The following is a 24,582-nucleotide window of genomic DNA, read 5'->3' as shown; positions in this document are numbered from 1 at the left end:
CACAGTGTGCCGAAACCATAAGTGCCATCGGCGTCAAAATAAAATGCGAACAGCGGTGAGCGTGGTGCGGTTTGCACCGTGGCAGAGATTAAATCGCCCATGCGGTTTGCGGCTTCTGCGCCAATTTCATTCTTTCGGTCGGCAAACTTGCGGAGGGCGACTAAACCGGATGTATGCGACTGTAAATAATGGTGATGACTAGACGGCACGCACTATACCTTCCACGTATGCTTTGGGCCGCACGCTCCGCTGATTACATTTCATTTGACGCTGATACTACACGTGTCACTATAAACCTAATGCGAGTTTCTGAGGTACAATGCGAAGGAGCACTAGCATCAACATGTACTGTCACCATTTCCGTAGCTCTGCAAGGACGAGAACTGTGTGGCGTAAAGCAGGGTCACTGCGGGTTTTCATCTGCATCGCTGCTGAGGGCTTCTTCAAGTACTACAACCAGTGAACCCGTTAATGCTCTACTCACATAATCGTGAATAAATAATTTCCCACTTTTCTGCAAACTGCCACAGCGTACTTGCAAAAAAAAAGCAGGGTTGAGCCACGATATCTCCTTTGAGGACGCGACCGAATGTGCATAACAATGGTCCGAGAGAGGAGAATTGTTCTCTTCACACTCCGGACACCTAAAATATCATTACCTACAAGTTTTAAAGTTTTTCCTGCCAAGTATCATAATTCATCACTCAAGGTACTAAATATGTATCTGCAAAATGTACGGTTGGAGTGATGCGCTGGAGTCGATCACGTGGCCATCTTGAGCGAAGCCATTGTGGCGGAAGCGGCAATAGACATCACCTTCTTGGTACTGTAAAATTTAATGCAGTTATTTTTTCTGATGGTTTGCAGAGAAGAGAAGCACAAGAAATACCACTGTATATTTGCTTTAGAGTTGCTATAGATTTGATACCTTTTGTGAAAGGAAATAATCAAATCGCTCATGCAAATAAAGGAGTAGTTGGGTGAATTTTAAAAGAAAGAGACATGCACCTACTACTCAGAAGTTCAAATAATGCCACGCATCGCTGGAGCCTTAAACGCTTTATACCACGTGGCTTCACATAGTTGTCATTGTTGCCGTGCTTGTGGCGGTAGCCTGATTTCACATAGTTGTCATTGTTGCCGTGCTTGTGGTGGTAGCCTGATTTTCGGCAATGGGGCTGGACTGCGCCCTGAGCAGCAGTATAATTGTGATGGCTGCCACGACGACTCCGGCAACTAGGGCCAGCAGAATCCAAATTATGATTGATGTATGGTCGTTCTTTCTCTCATGCCCCGCCTCTGGTGTGGTTGTTTCCGACGGATCACGAGCTGGTTCCCCTTTGGTCGGCGGTGTTGAGGTCGTTGCTTGGATTGTCTTGGTGTACGGCTTTTCCGACGCTCTCGTGGTTCTTGCTGGTCCAGACTTGGTCTGCCGCATTGCCCGCGTGGTGATGGACGCTCCTGTCGTAAGTGATTCGGCGGTAAAGTTTTCGACTAGGAACGACAATAAAAGGCTCCTGGACAGCTTCCCCTTGAGTCCATCTGCGTTGATAACACGCGCCGCTACGTACCCCTTCAGCGTGAAGTCCCTGTCGCCTGGTGTCGACGTTTCCCACTCGTGAGGAAGTGCGATCGATACGTTGTGCTTCGAACCGGCGGGGAGGGGGTCAAGGTTGCCTTTCACGACATTGGACATAAGCTGCTGGCTGTCGAAGTCCTTTTGAAGGTTGGTTCTATTATTGCTGCCTCGGATCTCCACTGCCGCCGCTGTAAAACAAAGAGATGGAACCTCTGCACTGTGCTGGCAATCCCCCCTACCCCTGTTTTGTTTAAATTCTATTTACAGCTTCTTTGATGCAGTCTATTTCGGCAATGTTTCACAAAGACGCTACCAGAAGTGGGTAATAACTGGGCCGTTACGTCTGTAAAATAACATTGATCAACTTGGTCCCCGGCAGAAACGTCGAAAATAAATTGGACGCGTTGATCAGGTTTTTTTCTTCTAATACGTATATTTAGGCTGTCCCATCTATAGTCATCAAAGGTGCTGAAAAAATAAAGAGAACACACTGTGCGAGATATGATTTTAGGGCCTACGTCATGCCGTCTTCAGAAGCCTGACTATCGAACACTGTAGGTGTTCTATCATGCCCTTTGTTCTTTAATCATTCTTTTTCTTTTAACTGCAGGGCTAATGTTAGCTCTAGAATGCAGCGACATAACGTAACGAGGGTCTCAAATCCGGCAACATTGATGCCTTCGGGTAGCATATAAGGGTTTATTGACCAGTCCTTCACCAGAAAAGATCGCGTTCTCGTGACGCCTGCGGCAAAAAGGCCATTCCACGACCGCCGCCAAAGTCTGTGAGTCGTGGCACTGGCTAACACTCCCAAGGTTCTACTAGGAAACATAAATACCTAGGAAAGTGGATGGGGAAACAGTGCCGTGGTAGCTCAATTGGTAGACCATCGCACGCGAAATGCGAAGGTTGTGGGTTCGGTTCCCGCCTGCGGAAGTTACTTTTCGTCCACTTTAATTTCCATTACTTTATCGTTTCTTAATTTCATTTATTAAGCACAAGTAATTTCCCCTATGTTGTCATTGGTGTCAGTGATTGTTGGCTTCTTATGATATGACTAATAAAAATCGGGCCCCTTGGTTAACCCCTTACTTCTCGTTTAACACTTAGTGCTACGCATTTGTGTTTCATTGTTCTGGCATTTTTTTTTTCTTCCATATGTCATGAATTCACAAATCAGCTGCTGCAAGTTATCTTTGCTACTTTGCATGTATTACAAACCTATGAAATATGAGAAAAATACCGTTGCATACAAATAAACCTTCGTTAATTCACTCTACTTACTAGTGCACCAAGTACGTAAACGGAAGCCGAGAATTTCTCTCTGTGACAAAGTTTTGTCGGCTACAGCGGGAGTCTAATCAGTGTAACGAATAAAAAAAGAAAAAAACCCATCAACTTCTCCCATGGGCTGGCGTACATTGTTTTTAATCTTTTGAGAGGCGGTTTGCTGAGCATTGCGTTTTTCAGAAGTGTTCCTAATCATCGCTATTAGCTTAATCAATAAAGATGTGAAACTCTATGAAACGCCTTGAAAGAATAAATTCACATAAATTTATTCTTTCAAGGCGTTTCATAGAGTTTAACACCTTTAGTGCTTACGCTACTAGCGATGATTAGAAACACTTCTGAAAAACGCAATGCGACACTTGACTGACTAGCGACTGAAATATTTACGCGTTCTGGACAACAAAACGTTACCTTGCATCCACAGTGAACTGTACGTAAGAATGCGGTGCTCCAAACACTAATTACATTAAAAAGAAATAAATCTCTCCTCACTCGTATAAGAAGTCATACTGCTATTGTTGGGTTTTCTGAGTTAATCTTCGTGAGTGCGAGAAGGCGGCTCATAGACAATACGCACCCTTTCCGTGTGTCATGTGTGCGCCAGGCCAAGTCCAAGTAAGTATGACGACGGCTGTTCTGTCGCTCTCGACGTAACCGTCGAAATTATTTAGGTCGCTGATTCTACCAGGAGGAACATCAGTCTGCCGCATGTTCCTGCTGACGTTAAGGTAGCCGCAGTAGGCGACTCTTTCGAATGGGACCGTCGGCGTCCTATTTCCTAGGAGGGTATCCACGAATGTGTAGTTGCCTGGTGCATGTAGGGTTGGTCCATTCGCTGCACCACACATAGCGATAGTATTACTACCACGACCATTTTAAGCACAGCAATCTAGCGAGGATAGGGGGAAGAGGAGGATTTCCAAGGAAATAACATTTAAGGTTTCATTTGACGCCGACCCTGCACGTGGCATTGAATGTTCTTGAATTACCTGCAGACAACTGCAGTAATATCAGACTGAGATGTGTTTCAGGTATACGTTGGCTATTTCAGTAATACCTGCTTGAAATAGAGTGGTAATTTACGCAGTTTTTATGTAATACGACAAGCTTCGGCCATAAATTATTTGAGAACCCTCAGAATGTATTTGAAGACTTACAGTTCCTATCTATTGCATTGCTAAATGAGGCATCAATTTACCGTAACCACACCAGTGTTTTTAGGGTTCTATTGAGATTGAAGCAGTTGTTATGTGTCTGTCATACATGATTGCATATACCTTGCATTGAGGGGTCAAGGTTTATGAATTGCCGGTGGTCGTCGTCAGCAAACTCATTTGTAAAACTGAGGTTTTTTAGCGCACGAAAAGGGGCGAGAGACAGTGGCAAGACGCGGACACTGCGCTAACTTCCAACAATTTTTTTTTATTCCACGAAGCGGTACACACACAACATATATAGGTAGCTGACAGCTTTCCTGCTATGATGTCTCACATGCGAAAGTGAAATCAGAAGTTAAGAAGCTTTTTTCCGAAATAAAACCTGAGTAAACTGGTCCGCGAAATCGAAAGTAAAAAATCTGGGAACTTTGACATGCTTTTTTTCGATCAAAACCCCTAAACCAGAATGGCCACAGCGTATTATAGTGTCGGAAGCTGCAACTTGGCAAAAGTCCTTAAGTTTCTTTCTTCAACGCAAGTTGAAATTGCTAGCGGTGAATGATCCTTTTCTGACCAAGAACTCAGAAGTAATAGGTTACCTGAACACGCATGTGGGCAGTAATTTGAAAGCTATCTTTGAATTAGCTAGTAATTTGAAAATATCTATATTATTCACTACCACATGATGAGTTATTACTATGTGTTCAAGAGGCTATTGATGCTTACGATGAACTGACGTTTGTAAACACCATCTGCATATCTACACAGGGTTTTCTTGAACTATTGTCCATGTATCTGCACTCGACGTTCTCCGAGTGTGATGCGAGTGTTTATCTTCCAAAACAAGGAATTCACATTGGCTCCCTGTATTGCGCCAATCATAAGTGACATTTACCTTGCTCGTGTAAACAGGATACTGGATGCCAAATTAGAAAACTCAAATGTAAAAAAGGTGTATAGGTACGTTGGCGACTACCTTGTGCTTCTCGATCGAAGTCCTAGCGGGGATGTCACGCAAGCGATGATGTCACGCACTGTTACGCTTGAAACGCCACAGGATGGTACTTTGCGAGTCCTCGATATAAGCATGCTTTTTAAGGACACCAGGTGTGCTGGACATATGAACCAAGGGCGAACAGGCCGCTACTGTCATTTTCATCGGGCCACTCTAAGTGAGTTAAGGGCATCGCGAAGTCAACCCTAATGAATGCGCTTCGCCGCTGATGTCATCACAAGTGTCTGTCCAGTTTTCTGGCGCAAGTGGATCGCCTGAAACAGGCCGATTTTCCGCAGCATATCATCACAGCTGTGGCCGAAGGTGTTCTTAAGACCGCAAAACGCGGGCGACAGGATGAGCAGTGTACTTCAGTGGAAAATGCGTGAGTCACGCAGAAACGGGCAATCATACCGTACAGTCGCGATCAAATTGAAGGTGATCGCGCGAGCATCGACCAGCGGGCCCTCCAAGCAGCATAGCGGCCGATTTCGGAACTGAGAAGAAAAAATTGCCCTGCCTTCTTCCCCTATTATGCTCTTCCAGGCTGCAACCATCGACCCCAAGACCAAGTCGCCACATTTTTTGTGTTTGTTTCCCCTTCATAGCAATGATCTGTGTGCGTCGCTTCCTCATGCATGTCTTGGCTAACATTGACGCCTCCGTGCAAAGGCTCATAACGCAATCGAAATGAATTCGCAGGTTATGCCGTGAACGGTGACGGGAGTGACAGCTTTTCGGGGAACATGAAAAGAGCGAGAGGGGGGAACTATCTGATGTTTCCCTCGCGACCGACGGTGATGACGTAACGTGGCGCTGCTCCTTGTTTCGGTCGCCGCTCGAGCGATCACCTTCAAATTGATCGCGACTGTACATCCACGATATCTCGCACAGACTGAAGAAGATTGGCAATAACGCAAATGTAAACGTCATCTTCTCAGCGCCATTGAAGCTGTCCAACTTGTGCAAAGCCAGCTACTGTGGTCCTGAGAAGCCCAGTTGCCAGACAAATCGCAAGGAATGCTACGTTCTCTGTGACAACAACATCATGTATGAACTGCCCCTGTCGGGCGGCAAAAAATACATCGGCCAAACGGGAAGGTACGTAAATGATAGGTTCCGTGAACACTTAAATAATGTGCGAACTGGAGGAGTGGGGCATCTGGCTTTTCACTGCAGAAAGCATGGGTGCACTACCGTTTCTAAACAGTGCACGGTGATAGGAAGAATCCCAACGCAAACAACACGTGAGATCATTGAAGCGCCGAAGATCGCTAGTTTGGGGAGCGCTTGTGTTAGCGCGCCTTCAATCGATCTTTCAAAAAAAGAACACGGTTTTTTAAACGTGACACAGAGGGTGGCCTGATGGAGATGACATTTTATTCTTGCAATTACATTTTTCTTTTTTTTTGCTACGCACGCTCGTTTTCTCATCTTCGATATCAACTTAACTTTCCATTACACATGTCTCGTTTCTGTCTCACTTGATTAGAAATCAGTACATATGCGCATGCGTACGGTGGTGTCTGTTACATACATATATATATATATATATATATATATATATATATATATATATATATATATATATATATATATATATATATATATATATATATATATATATATACCGTTTATATATACCGTATATATACCGTTTATAGACCGTTTTTAACCCTTACGGATGAAGGGGACCGTTTACTTCAGGTCGCGATCGAAGGTGAGCGCAAGAGCGGCCAGCTGGTTAATCAACTCAGCATCGTTCTCTTCTTCCTTCCTCCACTCGGGACCACAAGCACGTTCACTGGTCTTCGTTTTCTTCAAGCGTCACATTCCCCTCGTCACAGACGAAGCCCGCCGGGTGAGTTAATCCATTTGCCTGGACGTGAACAATTTCAAGCGGGCGACATGGACCACTTGTGTCTTGGCAGCTCTTCTACCACTCGCCGTGAGGCGAGCTATGTTATACGTTACTTCCGTGCGTCTGTTAAGAATAACAAATGGTCCATCGTAGGTGGCCAAAAGCTTCTGGCATAACCCGCGTTTCCGTACTGGAGTCCACAGCCAAACTAAATCACCAGGGCGATAGGTTACCGGACGGTGGCGAATGTCGTAGCGTTCTTTTGATCTGTCCTGCGATGCCAAAGTGCGCAAACGAGCAATACGACGAGCTTCTTCGGCAAGGCAGAGAGGCTCGGCGACAGTGGGATTTTCATGACTACAGAAAGGGAAAGCAGTGTCGATTGTGTACCGGGGTGGCCGTGCGTACAGCAGGAAGAAAGGGCTATAGCCGGTAGTCTCGTGCTTGGCGGTGTTGAACGCGTACGTGATAAAAGGCAGTACGTCATCCCAGTTCTTGTGGTCGGATGAAACATACATGGATAGCATGTTTACAATTGTGCGGTTGGTGCGCTCCGTAAGCCCATTCGTTTGTGGATGGTATGGTGTCGAGTGACGCAAGTGGGATCCACACAAACGAAGCAGCTCCTCTACGACGTCCGCTGTGAATTGTCGTCCACGGTCGCTGATGATCACGCGAGGCGGACCATGTCGCAGGATCACATACTGCAGCAGGAATGTTGAAACGTCAGTGGCAGTTGCGGAGGGCACGGCCGCCGTCTCGCAGTAGCGCGTGAGGTAGTCGACGCAAACAACTATCCAACGATTTCCCTTGGCTGATTTTGGAAATGGACCTACGAAGTCAATGCCCACTTGTTGGAAAGGCGTGCTTTGAGGCGGGATCGGCTGCAGGAGACCAGCTGGAGCAGTAGATGGCCGTTTGTGGCGCTGACACTGCAAGCAACTGGCCACATACGTCTCAACAGACTGTCGCATTCCAGGCCAATAAAAGCGCTCCTGAATCCGGTAGAGCGTCCTCGCCGAACCTAAATGGCCAGACGTAGGGTCATCGTGCATAGCACTCAGAATCGCTGTGCGAAGGCTCTCCGGTACCACTAGGAGGAAACGTGCGCCAGTGCTGGAAAAGTTCTTCTTATACAGGAGTCCATGACGTACACAGAAATGGTTTGCTGTCGTCGAGGCGAAGAGCAGTGTTAATTTATCGTCTTTTCGCTGTTCGGCTTTGAAGCAGTCGAAGTCTGGAAAACGCTGCGACACAGAAGCCACGAGGTGATCGAAGTCGTCGGCGTCACAGTCCGTGATGCTAAGTGGCATACGCGAGAGGCAGTCCGCGTCAGCGTGTCGTCGACCGCTCTTATAAGATACGGTGAAGCTGTATTCTTGCAGTCGGAGCGCCCAGCGCGCAAGACGGCCACAAGGGTCACGAAGATTCACAAGCCAACACAATGAGTGGTGGTCGGTGACCACTGTAAAGGGGCGTCCATACAGGTAAGAACGAAACCGCTGAACCGCAAATATTACCGCGAGGCATTCTTGTTCCGTGACAGTGTAATTCTGCTCGGGCCTACTTAATGAGCGGCTTGCATATGCGATCACGTGTTCGCGGTCACCGTAGCGTTGAACTAGGACGGCACCAATACCTATGCCACTGGCATCCGTATGGAGTTCCGTCGGAGCTGAAGGACTGAAGTGTTGAAGAACCGGTCGTGACGTCAGCAGAAACTTCAACTGACGAAAAGAAGAGTCGCACTCCGGAGTCCACTCAAAGGGGGTGTCCTTTCGTAGCAGGCATGTCAGCGGATACGCGACGTCGGCGAATTTAGGAATAAATCGGCGGAAATAGGAACAAAGCCCCAGAAAACTACGGAGCTCCTTGACAGAGAGCGGTGCACTGAACGCTTCAACGGCTGCTGTTTTCTGGGGATCAGGGCGGATGCCATCCTTGTCGACAAGGTACCCAAGCACAAGAGTTTGGCGTTCACCGAAGTGGCATTTCTTAGAGTTTAAAACTAGACCAGCGTTTCTGATGCAGTTCAGGACAATATCCAGGCGCGAGTTGTGTTCACTGAAGGTGCGGCCAAAGATGACGACGTCGTCGAGGTAGCACATGCAGATGTTCCACTTCAAGCCGCGAAGCACAGTGTCCATAAATCTCTCGAAAGTTGCCGGAGCGTTGCACAATCCAAATGGCATCACATTAAATTCGAAGAGGCCGTCAGGGGTTACAAAGGCAGTCTTCTCCTTGTCCTCAGGATGCATCGGAATTTGCCAATAGCCAGATCGTAAATCTACTGAGGAAAAGTAAGAGGCGGAATGAAGGCAGTCTATTGCGTCATCAATACGTGGAAGTGGGTACACGTCCTTTTTTGTTATAGCATTCAAACGGCGATAGTCGACGCAAAATCTCCAAGATCCATCTTTTTTTTAACAAGAATCACTGGAGCTGCCCACGGACTCGCTGACTCTTGTACGACTCCCTTTTTCATCATTTCGTGCACTTGTTCGTTGATAATCTGGCGCTCTGATGGTGAAACACGATATGGCTTTTGTCTAATCGGATTTGCCGAACCCGTGTTGATGGTATGGCGCGTTCGAGACGCAGGGATCGCAGGCATTTTGTCTTCCTGCGCAAAGTCGAATACTGAAACGTGCTTCGAAAGCACACGCACTAATTCTCGGCGTTCACTCGTGCTGAGCGATTTATTTACCATCGACATAAGGGCTGTTTCCGAACTGTGGCCATCCGGTTCTTCCGGCACATCTGTAAGTTCAGCCACTGATAAGGACGCGTGTTCCCTGGCGAAGGCTAATTTCATGCCGTCTGGTAGTATAACGGGCTCCTTAGAACAGTTTACTGTCCATAAGCCAGCGCGTCCGCCTTTGATTGACACCACACAATGCGGCACCAACACATTTTTCTTCAGACAGTTAAAGTGCATCGGTTCTACGGTAGCTTCGAAGCTGTCGGAATCGGCGCCGCAACAGACAACGGGAACGCAAACGGTAGATGACGCAGGTATGACCGTATCACCACAAACACACAGTGTAGTTTCGCGATCTACAGGGTTCTCCAGGAGTCCTGATGGAATCGCACCACTTATGAATACTTTCCCTGTGCGGCAGTCGACAGTAGCACCACACTCCCGCAAGAAGTCCATGCCGAGAATAACATCGTGGGTCGACCGAGGATTAATTACAAACTCTGTCGTAATAACATGGCCTCCCAAAAACACGTCAGCACTACACACCCCAATAGGTCGCAACGGCTCGCCACTCACTCCACAGAACTTTGAACCTTCGTCCCATTTAAACAAAACCTTTCGTCCTAACACGTGTTTAAAAGAGACACTCATAACAAATTGTTGCGCCGGTGTCCACCAGAGCCATCACAGGGACATTATCTACAAGAACGCGCACTTTGTTTTTCAGCATCAACACAGGAGGTATTTCTGTCAGTAGCATGTCTCCAGCGACCTCACCTCCATCGGCCGCGCTAGCTAGTTTTCCGGTGACGAAGGGGACGTGGTGCGATGCCGCGGTGAGGGAGAACGGGGAGCACGACGTTGCGGTGGGGGTGTCAAACTCCTGTCAGATGCCGGGGAGCGATTCCGGGAGCTGCTGAGCCAATACTCGTCGCCAGATGATACGTGTGGTGGCCACGGGGCACCGTGTGACAGTTCGGAGGGCCGAGAAAACTCTGAGGGCTGGCCATACCACGTGGTCATACGCTGGTTGCAAAACCGCGATATATGACCCGGGACACCGCAGGAATAACACACCGGGAGAGGTCGAAACCTTGGTTGTTCGTCAATGAAGCGGATATTATCATTTTCCCGCGTGTAGTGGGTTGGTTCGTGGCGTGTGTCACGACGATACATCGGGCGTCGAGTAGGCGTGCGTTGAGCGCGTTGGTCATAGCGCGGAGTCGGAGGGCGTGTTGTCATCCTTGACTGTGGGGCTGCGCTGTACTCTACGGCCGCTGCGGTAACCATCGGTTGCCAAGGGGCCGAATGTGGCGTCGTCATAGCCTCACGTGACGTGTACACGCCATGGTGGTCTGCAGTTGAATGCAACTCCTCGCGGCGGGAAAGTTCCTCGCGGACAATCTGTCGGATGGTGGAAGGAAGGTCGAGGCAAGGACTCGTGTCCACACTGGCAACCGTCGTAACGTTTGCCAATCGACCAAACTTTGGCGCAATCCGACGCATCTTGAGCGTTTCAAAAGTTCTGCAGTGCCGAATGACGTCAGACACAGAACTGAGGCTCTCCTTTCCAATTAGAAAATTATACACATCCTCAGCCACTCCTTTCAGCAAATGTCCAACTTTATCTTCCGACATGCGAGCACTGACCACCTTGCACAGCTTTAATACTTCTTCAATATATGTTGTGCATGTCTCACCTGGTAGCTGCGCCCGTTGAGACAGTGTCTGCTCCGCACGCTTCTTTTTGGCGACTGAGTCTCCAAAACACGCCTTTAGCTCGTCAACAAAATGTTCCCACGTCGTAAGCGCGTCCTCGTGGTTCTCGTACCACACGAGGGCGGTATCGGTCAGGGAGAACACCACATTGGTGAGCTGCGCGGTAGCATCCCACCCGTTGGACTTGCTCACTCGTTTATAGTGGACGAGCCACTCGTCGGCATCTTCCCCCGCTTTGCCTCCGAAGGTGGGTGGAACTCGGTAGTATGGCAGCGGACTGCTAGGCGATGCCCTAGGAGTGGCTCCTTCTTCTAGCATGTCGAAGACGATCACGGCTGATGGCGGGAGGCCAGCAAGTCGACGGCTTCGACGAAGCTGTGGCAGTGACGGTTCCGTTGTTGTCAGCAGTACCCCGCACTTCCACCACTTTGTTACGTGCGAAGGAGACCGTTTTTAACCCTTACGGATGAAGGGGACCGTTTACTTTAGGTCGCGATCGAAGGTGAGCGCAAGAGCGGCCAGCTGGTTAATCAACTCAGCGTCGTTCTCTTCTTCCTTCCTCCACTCGGGACCACAAGCACGTTCACTGGTCTTCGTTTTCTTCATGCGTAACAATATATATATATATATATATATATGTATGTATGTATGTATGGATGTGTGTGTGTGTGTGTGTGTGTGTGTGTGTGTGTGTGCGTGTGTGTACCGATTCGTGGAATAAAACAGATTGTTGGAAGTTAGCGCTGTGTCCGCGTCTTGCCACTGTTTATCGTCCCTTTTCGTGGGCTAAAAAACCGCAGTTATGGAATACCAACACGCCCTAACCTACGCTCTTTCATGTGTAAAAGTTACGACGCTCTCCACCCATTAGAAAACTGCTCAGTTGAAAGACATCATTACTATAAAAGAACCTAAAAGATCCAAACATTGTCAACTTATTGATATGCACAAAGCACTTGCACTCATTATTTACTCAATAAATCTATTTACAGGTCGCGCTCAATGGTAGACGTAAACGGTGCAGTGCAATCGACGTGCAACAGACGTTGCTATGCATGCGCCACTACGCTGGACATCGAATCGTTCATTGACATGCTTGAAGAAAAACAGTGCTAAAAACACAAGGCTGAAAAGGCGAACATGTACGATGGACAGGCGCTATAACAGGAACAAGACTGAGCCGAAAGTAAAGTTATTCATGGAGACATCAATCTATGAAGTAAAACTGCGATGTTGTTTTGTCATTCTAAAGCACATTCCTAATATGTACTTCCTAACAACCACAGATTCTTTGCGCAAAATAAGATAACTCTATATGGTTTTCACGGATTATGAGAAACCATTTTATTCAATCATTTCAGTCACGGAGGTATTGCGTAATCGCCTGAAACAGGCCGGTTTTCCGCAGCATATCATCACAGCTGTGGCCGAAGGTGTTCTTAAGACCGCAAAACGCGGGCGACAGGATGAGCAGTGTACTTCACCGGAAAATGTGCGAGTGAAGAAGCAACGCGCAATCATATGGTACATTCACGATATCTCGCACAGACTGAAGAAGATTGGCGATAATGCATTAACCTTGCATTGAGGGGTCAAGGATTATGAGATTATATGGGATTACGGATTATGAACTGAGAGTTTACGTGCAGACCTTGGCAAATATTTATAAAGATTCCACAGCTGAATTGGTTCCGCTCAAGCAAACTAGAATGTTACATGTCAAGAAAGGGGCCAGGAAATGAGATACAATCTCTTCAGTGCTAATCGCTGCTTGCTTAAAAAGTATTCAAGCAGTATACTGGGAAGGCTCGGGAGAGAGAATCAACGGCGAGGATCTATCAACCTTCAGTTTGCAGATGGCATTGTCCTGTTCAGCAACAATGGGGACGAATTAGAAAAATTGATAGAGTACATTAGGAGAGAGAGTGAGAGTATAAGAGTGCGGTTAAAGATTAAATGCAGAACACAATGATAACGTTCAACAGCCTGGTAAGTGTACGATTCAGAATCGCCAATCAGCCTCTAAGAGTGTGTATAGGAGTACAGGAGTATTTAACTATGTAAATTACACACAGGAGACCCTGATCATGTGGAGCACATATACAGGAGGGTAGAAATTGGTTGGTGTGCATACGGCAGGCATTGCCAAATCCTGATTTGGAGCTTACCAATGTCGTCGAAAAGAAAATAATATAATCACTGCATTCTACCGATGCTAATACGCGGGACAGAAACATACGTTAAAAAAGAAGCTCGAGAACAAGTTCAATACCGCACAAAGAGCAACAGAAAGAAAAATGTTTGGCGCAGTGTTAAGGGACAGGAAGAGATCGGTGTGGATCAGAGCAAACGGGGATTGCGCATGTTCTAATTAATATGAAGAGAAATAAATTGACTTGGGAAGGTCATGTAGTGCGCAGGTAGATAATGGGTGGACGATTAGATATACAGATTCAAAGCGGTAAAATTGCAGGTGGAAATTCGAATGAGCTAGGGCAAGACAGCGGTAACAGGAGATCGCATGGACAGGCCTCGATCCTGAAGTGGACATGAATATATGCTGCTGATGAAGATGAATAAGATAACTCTAACCTTGGATGCCTATTGAAAGCGCAGTAGCAGTGAGCGCATTGAGCGTCTTGCATCTCTTGCTTCAACGGGAAGAAAATGCCGAAAGTGCAGCGCAGAAGAAGCTGCCGGCACTACGCGGACCCTGCAAACATCGCAGATCGCTTTGAACATGAGGCTTGCGCGGGCGCGCACTTTGGCCACGTCGCAGAACCCTTTGAAGATACGGCACCCGCAGACCTGCGCTGTAAGCAGCAGCAGCCGGCGAAGAACCATCCCACCCTCGCCTCACTGCCGAGCTTCGCGCGCGACAGATAAGGGCGCGCTTCTCTCGCTCCAGCAAGATTGGGTCGCATTCGCCGGCTTCCGTCGCACTCTATTCACTGGAACACACACCATACGGCACGCGACAACGATTTCATCACAATTCCACTTTATTCGGAAGCTCACGAAGACGCAACACCAGAGAGACGCCTATATATATGGTGTCGCAATCAAAGATGAACATGGCAAGTTCCAGGCATTATGTGCCGCACTCCTGCTCACACGAATTTCTATTTTGAACAATTCTTGTTATCGAACTTGAACAGCAACACATTTGGTTTCCTTAGCCTCCGTACTGCACAAAGACTCTTCCAAAATAAAATCACCTACATTTATGTTAATGTCTCAGTAGTCATTTTACCATTTATGGCTAAATAAAGGCACGGCGAGTGAGACGGCGCATTCCACGGTAATGCACGATTGATCAACTCACGAGGAAGCGCTACCCCCGCCACGGAAATGGAGATGGCAGGAGGGAATCCCGGAATACGGTACGCATGGCTGGTCTTGTTGTCCCCGTAAACATAAGCCCTGACGGCGTACCTTCCTTTGCCCGTGAACTGGGTGAAGTAGCCGGTGTACCAACCATCGTTGGCCAAGTTATCAGGATCTGCAATATTAGTACCAAGGGCTGTTAAAAACGCAATCAATTACGGACACATTTGAATCAATCAGTTTCTTGTGGTTTAATTGCTCTAGAGATGAGCCAAAGTGATGTGAAAGTATTTTTTTCAGTTATCACGTAATATGGCTGATTTGGAAATTTCTGAATTGTGTATTTGTTTTCTTTTTGTAATATTATTAGGAATTCTCTTTACCTGTTAAAATTCTGTATCCCGTAATTGACGATTGCGCTATTTTTTGTATCGAAGATTTTATGCTTGCCAAATGTTTTACTGGTGCCTGCCACTGTCGCACTGTAATTGAGTGTCGGTGATAGTGCGAAAAGCTGCGCATTTTAAAACCTTCTTGAGTGGGTACGCATACTTGTCACATTCCGTCGAGAAAACCTTAAAGGACTGCAATGACCCCGTTCCTGTATTAAAACAGAAAAAAATTGTTTCGGTGTCTAAACATAAATGCTCGGAGCATAGCAAACAAAATCGCCGAATTAGAGAGTATTGTAACTGCCAACAAACCTCATGTTCTAGTAACAGAAACCTGCTTGTATAATGATATCACCGACTCTGAAATAACACCTCGCGGTTACGGAATCTACAGACATGAGAGGGATTCCCGTTACGGCGGCGTTGCAATTTTCTTCAAAAAAAACATTGAATGTTTCTAGGATGCCTGATATTATAGGAATTGAATGTGTTGTCGTGAAAATTTTTCTTGACGAGTGTAATCTAATCATAGGAGGGTTCTATGGACCTCCAAATTGCGAACCACCTTCTTTGAATATCTTAACGAGTTCTTGTGCGCCTATAAGAATAAGCGCTGCAGTATGCTACTTGTGGGTGATTTTATTACTTCTGTAAACTGGAAAAACGATTTCCCTGAGCCCCTCTTAAGCGCTTCTGAACCTTTCGTAGATATTGTAGTGCTTCCCAACCTTTCACAGCTTGTCAAAGAACCTCCCTGTAGTCAAAACAACACACTATCAATTCTGGACCTTTCCCCTACATATACTGCCGTAGTCGGCCGCAGCCCACAAATTCAGGTTTTTGAAGGTATATCGAATCACAAAATTGTATACCTTACGTTGGAAGTGAATTTTGCTCCATAGATTAAAAAACAAGAAAGAATTGTCTCACATTTCTCCCGTTCCAGTGATATTGATGTATCGGACGCCCTAGATGGCGCTTTTCCGGATTTTCATGCCATGTGTGAATCAAAGGAACATTCTATTGATGATATATGGCGATACTTCAAGTTCCTGGTTCTGAAGTGTATCCGTGATTTTGTATCTGTGAAGCGAAAAGTGCTGCGGAAGCGCAATCCTTGGGTAACAAAAGAAATAGTACGAATAGAGCGGAAACTGAAAGAGGCAAGAAAACAACTCAAGCAACGCCCGACTGTTCCCGCAAGCGATCGGCTTCTTCGCTTGCGTACATTATTAGCTGAGAAAATAAAAAAGCAAAAGAATACTATAAAAAAATAACACTAAAAATTTTCTCTTCGCATCCCCAGGAATGTTCTGGCAGCACTTATCGCCAAAAAAGAAGGCTGCACCCAAACTCTGTATCAGTGATACCTTTTTAACCGACAAAGCCGAAACTGCAGATGCGCTCAACCGATATTTCTGCTCAGCGTTTACGCGTGACGACGGTATCAGCCTACAGTTCCCTAGCTATGAACACATTCTGCCGATTGGTAATGCCACAATTACTGAGGAAGGTGTGTTAGCACTTATGCTTAACCTTGACACTAAAATATCGACCGGAACTGTTGGAATACCGAATGCGTGTCTTTCCCCGTGCGCCGAAGGGTGTTCATAGTATTTAACCTTAATATTCGAGAAATCACTGTCATGCGCGGAAATTCCAACCGACTGGAAGTACGCGAAAGTAACAAAACAGTGAACACCAAAACAGCGAATACGTCCCTGCTCACATCATACAGGCCAATATCTTTACTATGCACATGCGCAAAAACCCTGGAACACATAATTTTCAAGCACATTTCCGCCTTTCTTAACGACAACGCTATAATTGACGCAATACAACATGGTTTCCGGCGAGGTTCTTTTACTGTAACTCAGCTCGTAGAAATAGTTCACGACTAAGCGACAGCTTTAGATAGACAAGGCCAAACAGACTTAATATTTCTAGATTTTGAAAAAGCATTTGACCGCGTCTCTCATTCCAAATTACTTCGTAAACTAAAACCCATTTTAAAGAACGACGCCTTAGTTAACTGGATTACAGCATGCCTTTCATTACGGAAACGAGTGTTCAGGTCAACGATGCAGCTTCGACAGCCGCAACTGTAGACTCAGACATTTCACAGGGATCAGTGTTAGGGCTGCTCCTCTTATCTTTATCAACGACGTCATCAGTGACATACGCGTCAAGATAAAGCTTTTTGCAGATGACTGCATTTTGTACAACTAAATACGCAGTTCAAATGATCAGGAAGCTTTAAACACCGTGCTATCTACAATACAAACATGGTGCTCGAAATAGCAGATGAGTATTAACCATAAAAAGACTGTTGCAATGACCATTACTCGCAAAAAGAACCCCTTAACCCCTACCTATAGAATTAACAACCAGTCTTTATCAGTCGTAGCTACGTACAAATACTTGGGAGTAGTAGTAACATCAGATCTTAGGTGGAATGAACATGTAACATACATTTATAATAAAGCAATGAAGAAACTAGGCTTTTTCAGGCGATCAATGGGAAACGCTTCACCTGAAAGAAAACTCTTAGCACAAAAAACTTTCATCCGACCCATTCTAGAATACGCTGCGATTGTTTGGGATCCGCCCACACAAACCAACATCACTAATATTGAGAAAGTCCAAAGAAAATCAGCCAGGTTTATTTTCAATTCGTACAGCTGGCGCACATCCCGATCATCTCTTCTATGAGCTGCAGAACTGGAAAACCTTGCAATAAGGTGTTACCGGGACAGAATAAAATTTTTCTTCTTACTGTATAACAATCAATTAGGAATAGATAAAACAGCATATATTTTACCAGCTAGTCACCGCTGCACGCGCTCTTATCACAACAGAAAGGTTAAAGACTTTTCCTGAAGGACCAACGTATTTAAAAATTCTTTTTTCACGCGCACGATTTTCGAATGGAACGCACTACCTGCCACGACTGTCGACTGTCCAGCGGTTTCGTCCTTTCTTTCAGCACTTTCTGAATAAACCATAGCGTTCATCCCTCGTTTTTACCAGTCAAATTATGATTGTGAAAGGGTTCCCTTATGTTGTTTGTCATGCAGATTCTTGTTCGGTGCTTGTTATCTTGTTTAATGCAATTTCATGTTTGTTTTTTTTTTTTCAAATGCCTACTCCTGCCTAAGGCCTGGTAACAAGGCTGGCAGTACTCGTAAAATATATAAATCCCTTCTCCTTACACAAGTCGCATACGTAGTCCAGAATATATATTGAAACAAAATTGATGCGGTGACCCCAGAATTCACAAGAACCAAGATACCGTATTTATAGGATGCCGTTTCTGGCACAAACACTACTCATCTGCTTTGAACATAGAGAGGAAAATTCTTGATCAGTTTTCTTTTTAAATTTTACTTCTCCGCCAATCTCAGAGGTATTAAGGCCATATTCATTCCCTTTACACTTCCATCGCTGCCGGCCGCGGTAATCTTCTTGGTATTGAGGGCATACCAGCGGCCAGCAAACCAACAAATTGGGGTAATGTGATATGCTATGCATGGGTGAGATAGAGCAGTTAAGGAGGTCAGGTGAAGAAAGGAGGTTTGTAGTTTATAAAGCAGCGCACTTTAAATGCCTTCTGGGACACCAGCGACGAGCATTCCCACACAGTTTGCGATAGACACTACCATACAAAAGTGCGGTAGCATTCCTTAGGGGAGAGCTGAAAGCATGGCCGTTGAGTCAGCACGCGAATGGTGTTTGTGGCGCTTGAACGTGCCTATACTTGGACCCCCTTGCTTCGATCCGCTTTGGGATTTTGTAAAAAACATTTATACCAAAATATTGCTGCGTAAATGCAGCAGTTCGCAATCATTACGCGCTATCGTAAAGACTGCAAATAGCTCATTCATACTGGCGAATCGCAGAGGTCATGTGGCGTAATCGCAAAACGACCCGTCGTCCATTACATCACCAAAAATAATCTCTCTGGTCGCACAGGGCCAGCCCTGAGTCACTCACTCGCCGCTCGATGACTGGAGTAAAGGACCTATCATCACGATGCCTTGCGTTATCCACAGAGCTATAACCCTTCGGAAATTCAGTAAAAATATACAACGTCAGATTAACGTTTGAAGCAAAAATTTTGAAAATATTTCCATCGTGGCCTGTCGGTAGCAGCGCCGGAGCTCCAGAGTGGCTTGGTGGCAGGAATTTCGGGAAGAACTACTTGGGCGCAAATAGAGGAGGAGGCGCACGCAGCCTCTTGTCGCCTCGGCAGTGGAGCCAAGGCAGCCTTCGTCTTTCTGTTACTCCTATGAACATTGTCGACGCGCGAACTATAGCGTTGCAGATTCGTAGTGCACATCGGTTGGTGGCACTGGAACAGGCACAAAAACAGAGGCAGTTTTACCTGAATGACGAACAGTGATAGCACAGTTTAGAGTTGATCTATGCATGGTATACAAAAGCATACGAGGGTGCGACTTAGTAGAGCGACCCTGCACGCCGTGAAACACCTGCTGGGCATAATTAAAATATTGAAGGGATTTATGCTGGGCTGTAGGAAGAAAGCCCTGACGGCTGCGATATGTCTGACGACGCTAGCATGATGAAGAAGGCCGACAGTGATGTTGCAGGCGTCCCACTTTGATGTTGCACAAGATGAGACAGAGGGGAAGCCATATGCGATTGGAAAACTAATCTCAACTGTTTCACCTACGTACGCGTGAAGGCTTTAAGGTTGCGCTATTCTGCCCGAAACGTGGACGTCATTGATGGTAGAAATTACAGTGCGTTTTCACGTGGCAAGACCACGATATGAGACGAGGCAGGCTGTACGTGGGGGACTCCGGAATAATTTTGATTACCTTGGCTTCTACTACCTGCACCCAATGCACGGCACGGGGCCATCTTTGCATTTCGCCCCCATCGACGGACGGGATTCGATGCGGCACCCTCAGCAATCGCAGTGCAACGCCAAAGCCAGTGCTCGACTACAGCGAGTGTCGTTCAGGTGCATGGGAGGCTCTTCACGATGGCTACGTGTTAGAGGACGCAATCTACCAAATTTCTGCCCATCGAGAAACGAAAAATTTACTACAGGATGGATATCAGCGAGAACAGTCCGTTGTTACCATTGTATCGACTGTGAGTGCCTTGCATTTGGTTTTCTCAGTCTTTAGGTTTTCCAGTGGAGACCATCCAGTGGAGCTTAACACAAATTCCGTCGCTCATCGATAGGCAGCTATAGACGGGACTCGCCATGCCAAGGCTAAGCTAGGCTGAGTTACGACATCAGACAGCAATCGACACTGAAGAAAAACCTTTTTTTTTCCACAAGTGGAGCAGCACCAGCAGCCGGAACGGCTACCCAACCCACGTGAATATATTTTTAAGAATGCTCTTGTACAGAAGAATTAGGCGGTATCAGAGAAGGAGATGATGCTAGATACAGGCGGATGGTTCCCCGCCTTATAAAGATTCACAGTTCCCTACTTATCATCATCCTGGAACGCGGACCACCATCGAACGAAACGAGTGCGGGTATTCACATATATGGGTACAACCATATCCTAGAGAACACTCGCGATAACATGACTACCGATAGAAGTAGAGTGCCCAAGCCTCGACAAGAGCGAGAGATACTTTATCGTAGTGTTCAGACCGTAGAATGGACTGGAGGTAAATAAACTAAGCGCACATCAGGGACCAAGGCCAGAGCCTATGCTTGCGGGATTACTTAAAAGGAAGACTTACGTATAAGACTCAGGTACTGGTTGAACTTCATAGTAGCTTACACGCCGAGACTTCGCTATTCAAGGCATTGCCTGACTGCGCTTCGGCGACAAGGACTACGAAGTGGCGATCCAGGTAGCGGCATCCGACGACGCCTGCCGCGGACCGGAACATAGCATTGTCACCGGCACTCATTCTCACTGAACGGATGACACACATGAGTGCGTCAGCAGCACGTGAACATCGGTAAACGTGCATGCTTGGAAAGCCTAAAAGCACGGTCATCACTTTCACAGGGAAGACGGGAACTTGGTTCACTCACTTTTACGCTGTTGAAGTGGTTCGGATTTGCCTCCCGACACGCCACTAGTGCTACATCTGCTACCAGCCAGGCCACTACGCCAACGTGTGCCTCACGTAGGAAGCTTAGCCCTGTCCGAACTATGCAGAAGCGGCCATTGCACATTTCCGTGCATGTGATCCCGAGTGTATGCTGTGTGGAGCTCGATCGGATCTCACGAGTACAGGGGTAAACTCAAGACAGCTGAAGATTACCCTCGCCGCGTCGCTATGCTAGGCGATGCTATTTTGGTACTGCTAGATTCCACCCATCCTCGCCACGTCGCTATTCTGCGTGGTGCTGTTCTTAACCTGCTAGGCTCCATCCACCCTCGCCGCGTCGCTGTGCTGCGCGATTCTATTTCTATGCTTCCTAGGCTCCTCCCGCACTCGCCCCGTCAATATGCTTCATGATTCTATTTTTATACCCCTAGGCTCCAACCACATTAGCCCCTTCGTTATGCTGCGCGATCCTATAACCCACTAGGCTCCATCCGCCATCTCCGCGTTGCTATGTTGGGCGATGCTATTTCTATGCCCCAGAGAAAGAAAAAAAAGTTAAGAGTGGACACTCCCATACACCACAGCGGCCCAATCGACCCTAGCGCGTCTGGCGGTTGATGAGAGTAACTGGCCTGTACTTCCTGTTTCGGTTTCACTGGCGCGAAATTTGGATGACCCCTTGTAACCGACGTTGGGCTGTAGCGGAAGCTTCTCATTTCGGACCACTTTTCGTCACCCAAATGGCAACGCTCTTATATGTCGTTTTGATTTAGCGATTCACTATTTCGTCTACTTCAATATTTGGCGTGAATTGAGGTCGTGACGCCATTTTTCTTTCGATTTAGTTATGACAAATGGAGATAGAGGTAATCATAATTCACTACGGCTTTATCCATCGCGCTTGTCTTCTGGGTTTTGGTACAAATGCTCATATGTATCAAAGAGACAGAGTTTCCGCAATGTTCTTATTCCAAGTCAAGATAGGCTTTTTCTGGGTTCGATCGTTGTCCAAGCACCACGACACACAGAAGTAGCTGCCGTAGCTTGGACCGCCGGACGGCATGGCATCAGCGCGGTCTCAAAATGTCAATAAGTGCACGCTTCGTTAATTACCAAAAACATATGTACACGTCATAACTGTACAAGGAAACCGCTTTGAATGAATAGCGAACCGAAGCACAATATAATATCACCGACACATCCTGACCTCTGACCCATGTAACTTGGACTTAAAGGATAAACGTTAACACCCCGTACAAGGGTGTTCAAAAGTTCTCAGGCCACCATCCTATGCAATCCCATGGGAACGCGGCCTGTGAACTTTTGGACACCCCTGTACGTACTCAGTATAAGGAGTGCAATGGTAGGCAAATTAGCAGTTCACATACGCGTGTTATGAAACATCGTTCCAGCGCACAATTGAACACGGACTAGAAGAGAAAGACAACACGAACGCCGGACTGCTAAAAGGTTGACAAGGGTCGAGGAAGGGGAAGGGGTCGAGGAAGTACAATGGGCCCTTTCGCCCCTCCTCCTTTATGTGCAAACCCTTCCTCGACCCTTGTCAACTTTTTAGCAGTCCGGCGCACGTGTTGTCTTTCTCTTCTCGTCCGTTTTCAATTGTGCGCTGGAACGATGTTTCATAATGCTAATCATAACCAACTAGCCCAGCTGTCCATACTTAGCGATATATTTTCTAGTACATTAGGCCCTTGCTCCCCTCCTCCTTTCTGTGCAAACCCTCCCTCAACCCTTGTCAACCTTTCTGCAGTCCAGCATTCGTGTTGACTTTCTCTTCTCGTGCGTGTTCAATTGTGCGCTGGAACGATGTTTCATAATGCTAATCATAACCAACTAGCCCAGCTGTCCATACTTATCGATACACATAAGCGTGATAAAGATACATTCGAAACGTCCAAATACAAGGCCTTTGTTCAAATGCGCGCCACGCCACGCCTGGGCGACAATATGTTGTGCAATGTTTTCCGCCACGAAAAAATGACAAGGAACCGAAGATTACGATGCGCAGTACTTCGGAGCACAGCCGCCGCAATAAGTACATGCAGTAGTCATTGGTGACTTTTCCCCACCCTTACTTTTCTGTATAAACAATCCGCGCGGACGAATACACCAGCGTCCGTCCGTGCACCGTAGATACACACCTCGCTGCAGTACAAAACGCAATGAGCTATGCTCGCTGTTTATGTCACATGCCAATATTTGCAAGAAATATTATTGAAATATTCAGGAGCCCTTACTCTATAAGGGAAACTAGCAAGCAAAGCTTTGCTACAGCGTGCCTAACGTCCTGCTTTTCTTTGTTTAGGTAGCGCCCGTCCCCGGAAAGCCGTTTGCGGTCTGAATCGGCGTGGCGTCTTTTATGTTCTTTCCAGCGTTCGTCACCCTCTAGAACGAGCCTACGAAAAGACCGTCAACCGTCACGCGATCATTTAAACGCCGGTTAGGAATTCAATTTTCTCGAAACCGGAATTTTCCTGAAATGCGCAATTCATGATATTGACCCTAAGTGCTGTTCAACGGATCGTTTTTATTCCGCCAACACGAACTATTTCAATGGAACGCCGATACCGTGGTTATCGCAAACAGTGCTGGGCAAGAACGGTTTACCCTCGCAAACCGAGACGCAGCGTCTCGCTAGTGTCTGACAAGCTGAGAGTCGGTGCAGTGCACAGCCGTGAACCGGTGCCAGTTAATGGCAGCTTAGCGTTATGATTTTCACGGAACGCAACCAACAAAGATTATTCCGTTCTCGGCGGGTGTAGCAAGAAAGTACATGGTACAGCCCTCTTGCTAAGCGTTTCTTGAGGGGGCATGCTTTTCGCATTGTTCGCGTCTAGCGGCCTCATTTAGAGCCGCAAACTGGTTTTTTTAGCGAACCTCATCGCCCTCACAAGTCAGTTACTCCAGGCTTCGCTTGAAAGCGTGACTCACCTGTCTCACACATGAAAACACCGCCGCAGCCGACGTTCACGAAACCTTCCTGCTGGCACGCCGCTGGTACACGAATCGTTGATTTTTTCTCGATGGACGAATGGTGATTGGTGTTGATTGCAGTACGGATGAAGAACAAAAAGCACGGTAGGTGTCTTGGATAAATTCTGTTTTTATGCATAAGAAACGCGCCAAATTTGGGCGTATAATTATTCTTTTCTAAAACGATTGAGCAAAATTCATTACAACATTTTCTTTTTTTTTGCGCCTGCGTCCTCTGGCGTTTGGTGAGAGCACTAGTTCGTTAGGTAGCCGTCACGTAGTTCCTGAGGCCAGATTTCTCGGAGTGTACGCACTTAGTCTTTTCCTTTCTCTATGCCCTAGGCTCCACCCACCCTCGCTGCGTCGCTATGCTGTGCGATGCTATTTTTATTTTGCTAAGCTCCGCCCACCCTCGCTGGGTTCCTCTGTTGCGCGATGCTATATCTGTACTCCCTAGGCTCCACCTGTCCTCGCAGCTTCGCTATGCTGCACGACGCTGTTGTTATCCTGCCAGGCT

General features: G+C 46.8%; 1 protein-coding gene across 1 annotated transcript; it reads right to left on the bottom strand.

Annotated features, from left to right (window-relative positions):
- Positions 1 to 834: 834 nt before the first annotated feature.
- On the bottom strand, positions 835 to 24,105 carry LOC142558019 (calcium-activated chloride channel regulator 2-like). The gene is made up of 4 exons (XM_075670186.1): positions 24,024 to 24,105; positions 14,627 to 14,803; positions 3,447 to 3,704; positions 835 to 1,767 (listed from the first exon to the last, which is right to left on the bottom strand). Exons 1-4 carry the CDS (start codon positions 24,034 to 24,036, stop codon positions 1,121 to 1,123), a joined length of 1,095 nt encoding a protein of 364 aa, XP_075526301.1. The 5' UTR covers positions 24,037 to 24,105; the 3' UTR covers positions 835 to 1,120.
- Positions 24,106 to 24,582: the final 477 nt, after the last annotated feature.

This window comes from Dermacentor variabilis, chromosome 9 (genome assembly GCF_050947875.1).
Source record: "Dermacentor variabilis isolate Ectoservices chromosome 9, ASM5094787v1, whole genome shotgun sequence".
In the NCBI taxonomy this organism is placed as follows: Eukaryota; Metazoa; Arthropoda; class Arachnida; order Ixodida; family Ixodidae; genus Dermacentor; species Dermacentor variabilis.
This window is presented reverse-complemented; position numbering and strand designations above follow the sequence as displayed.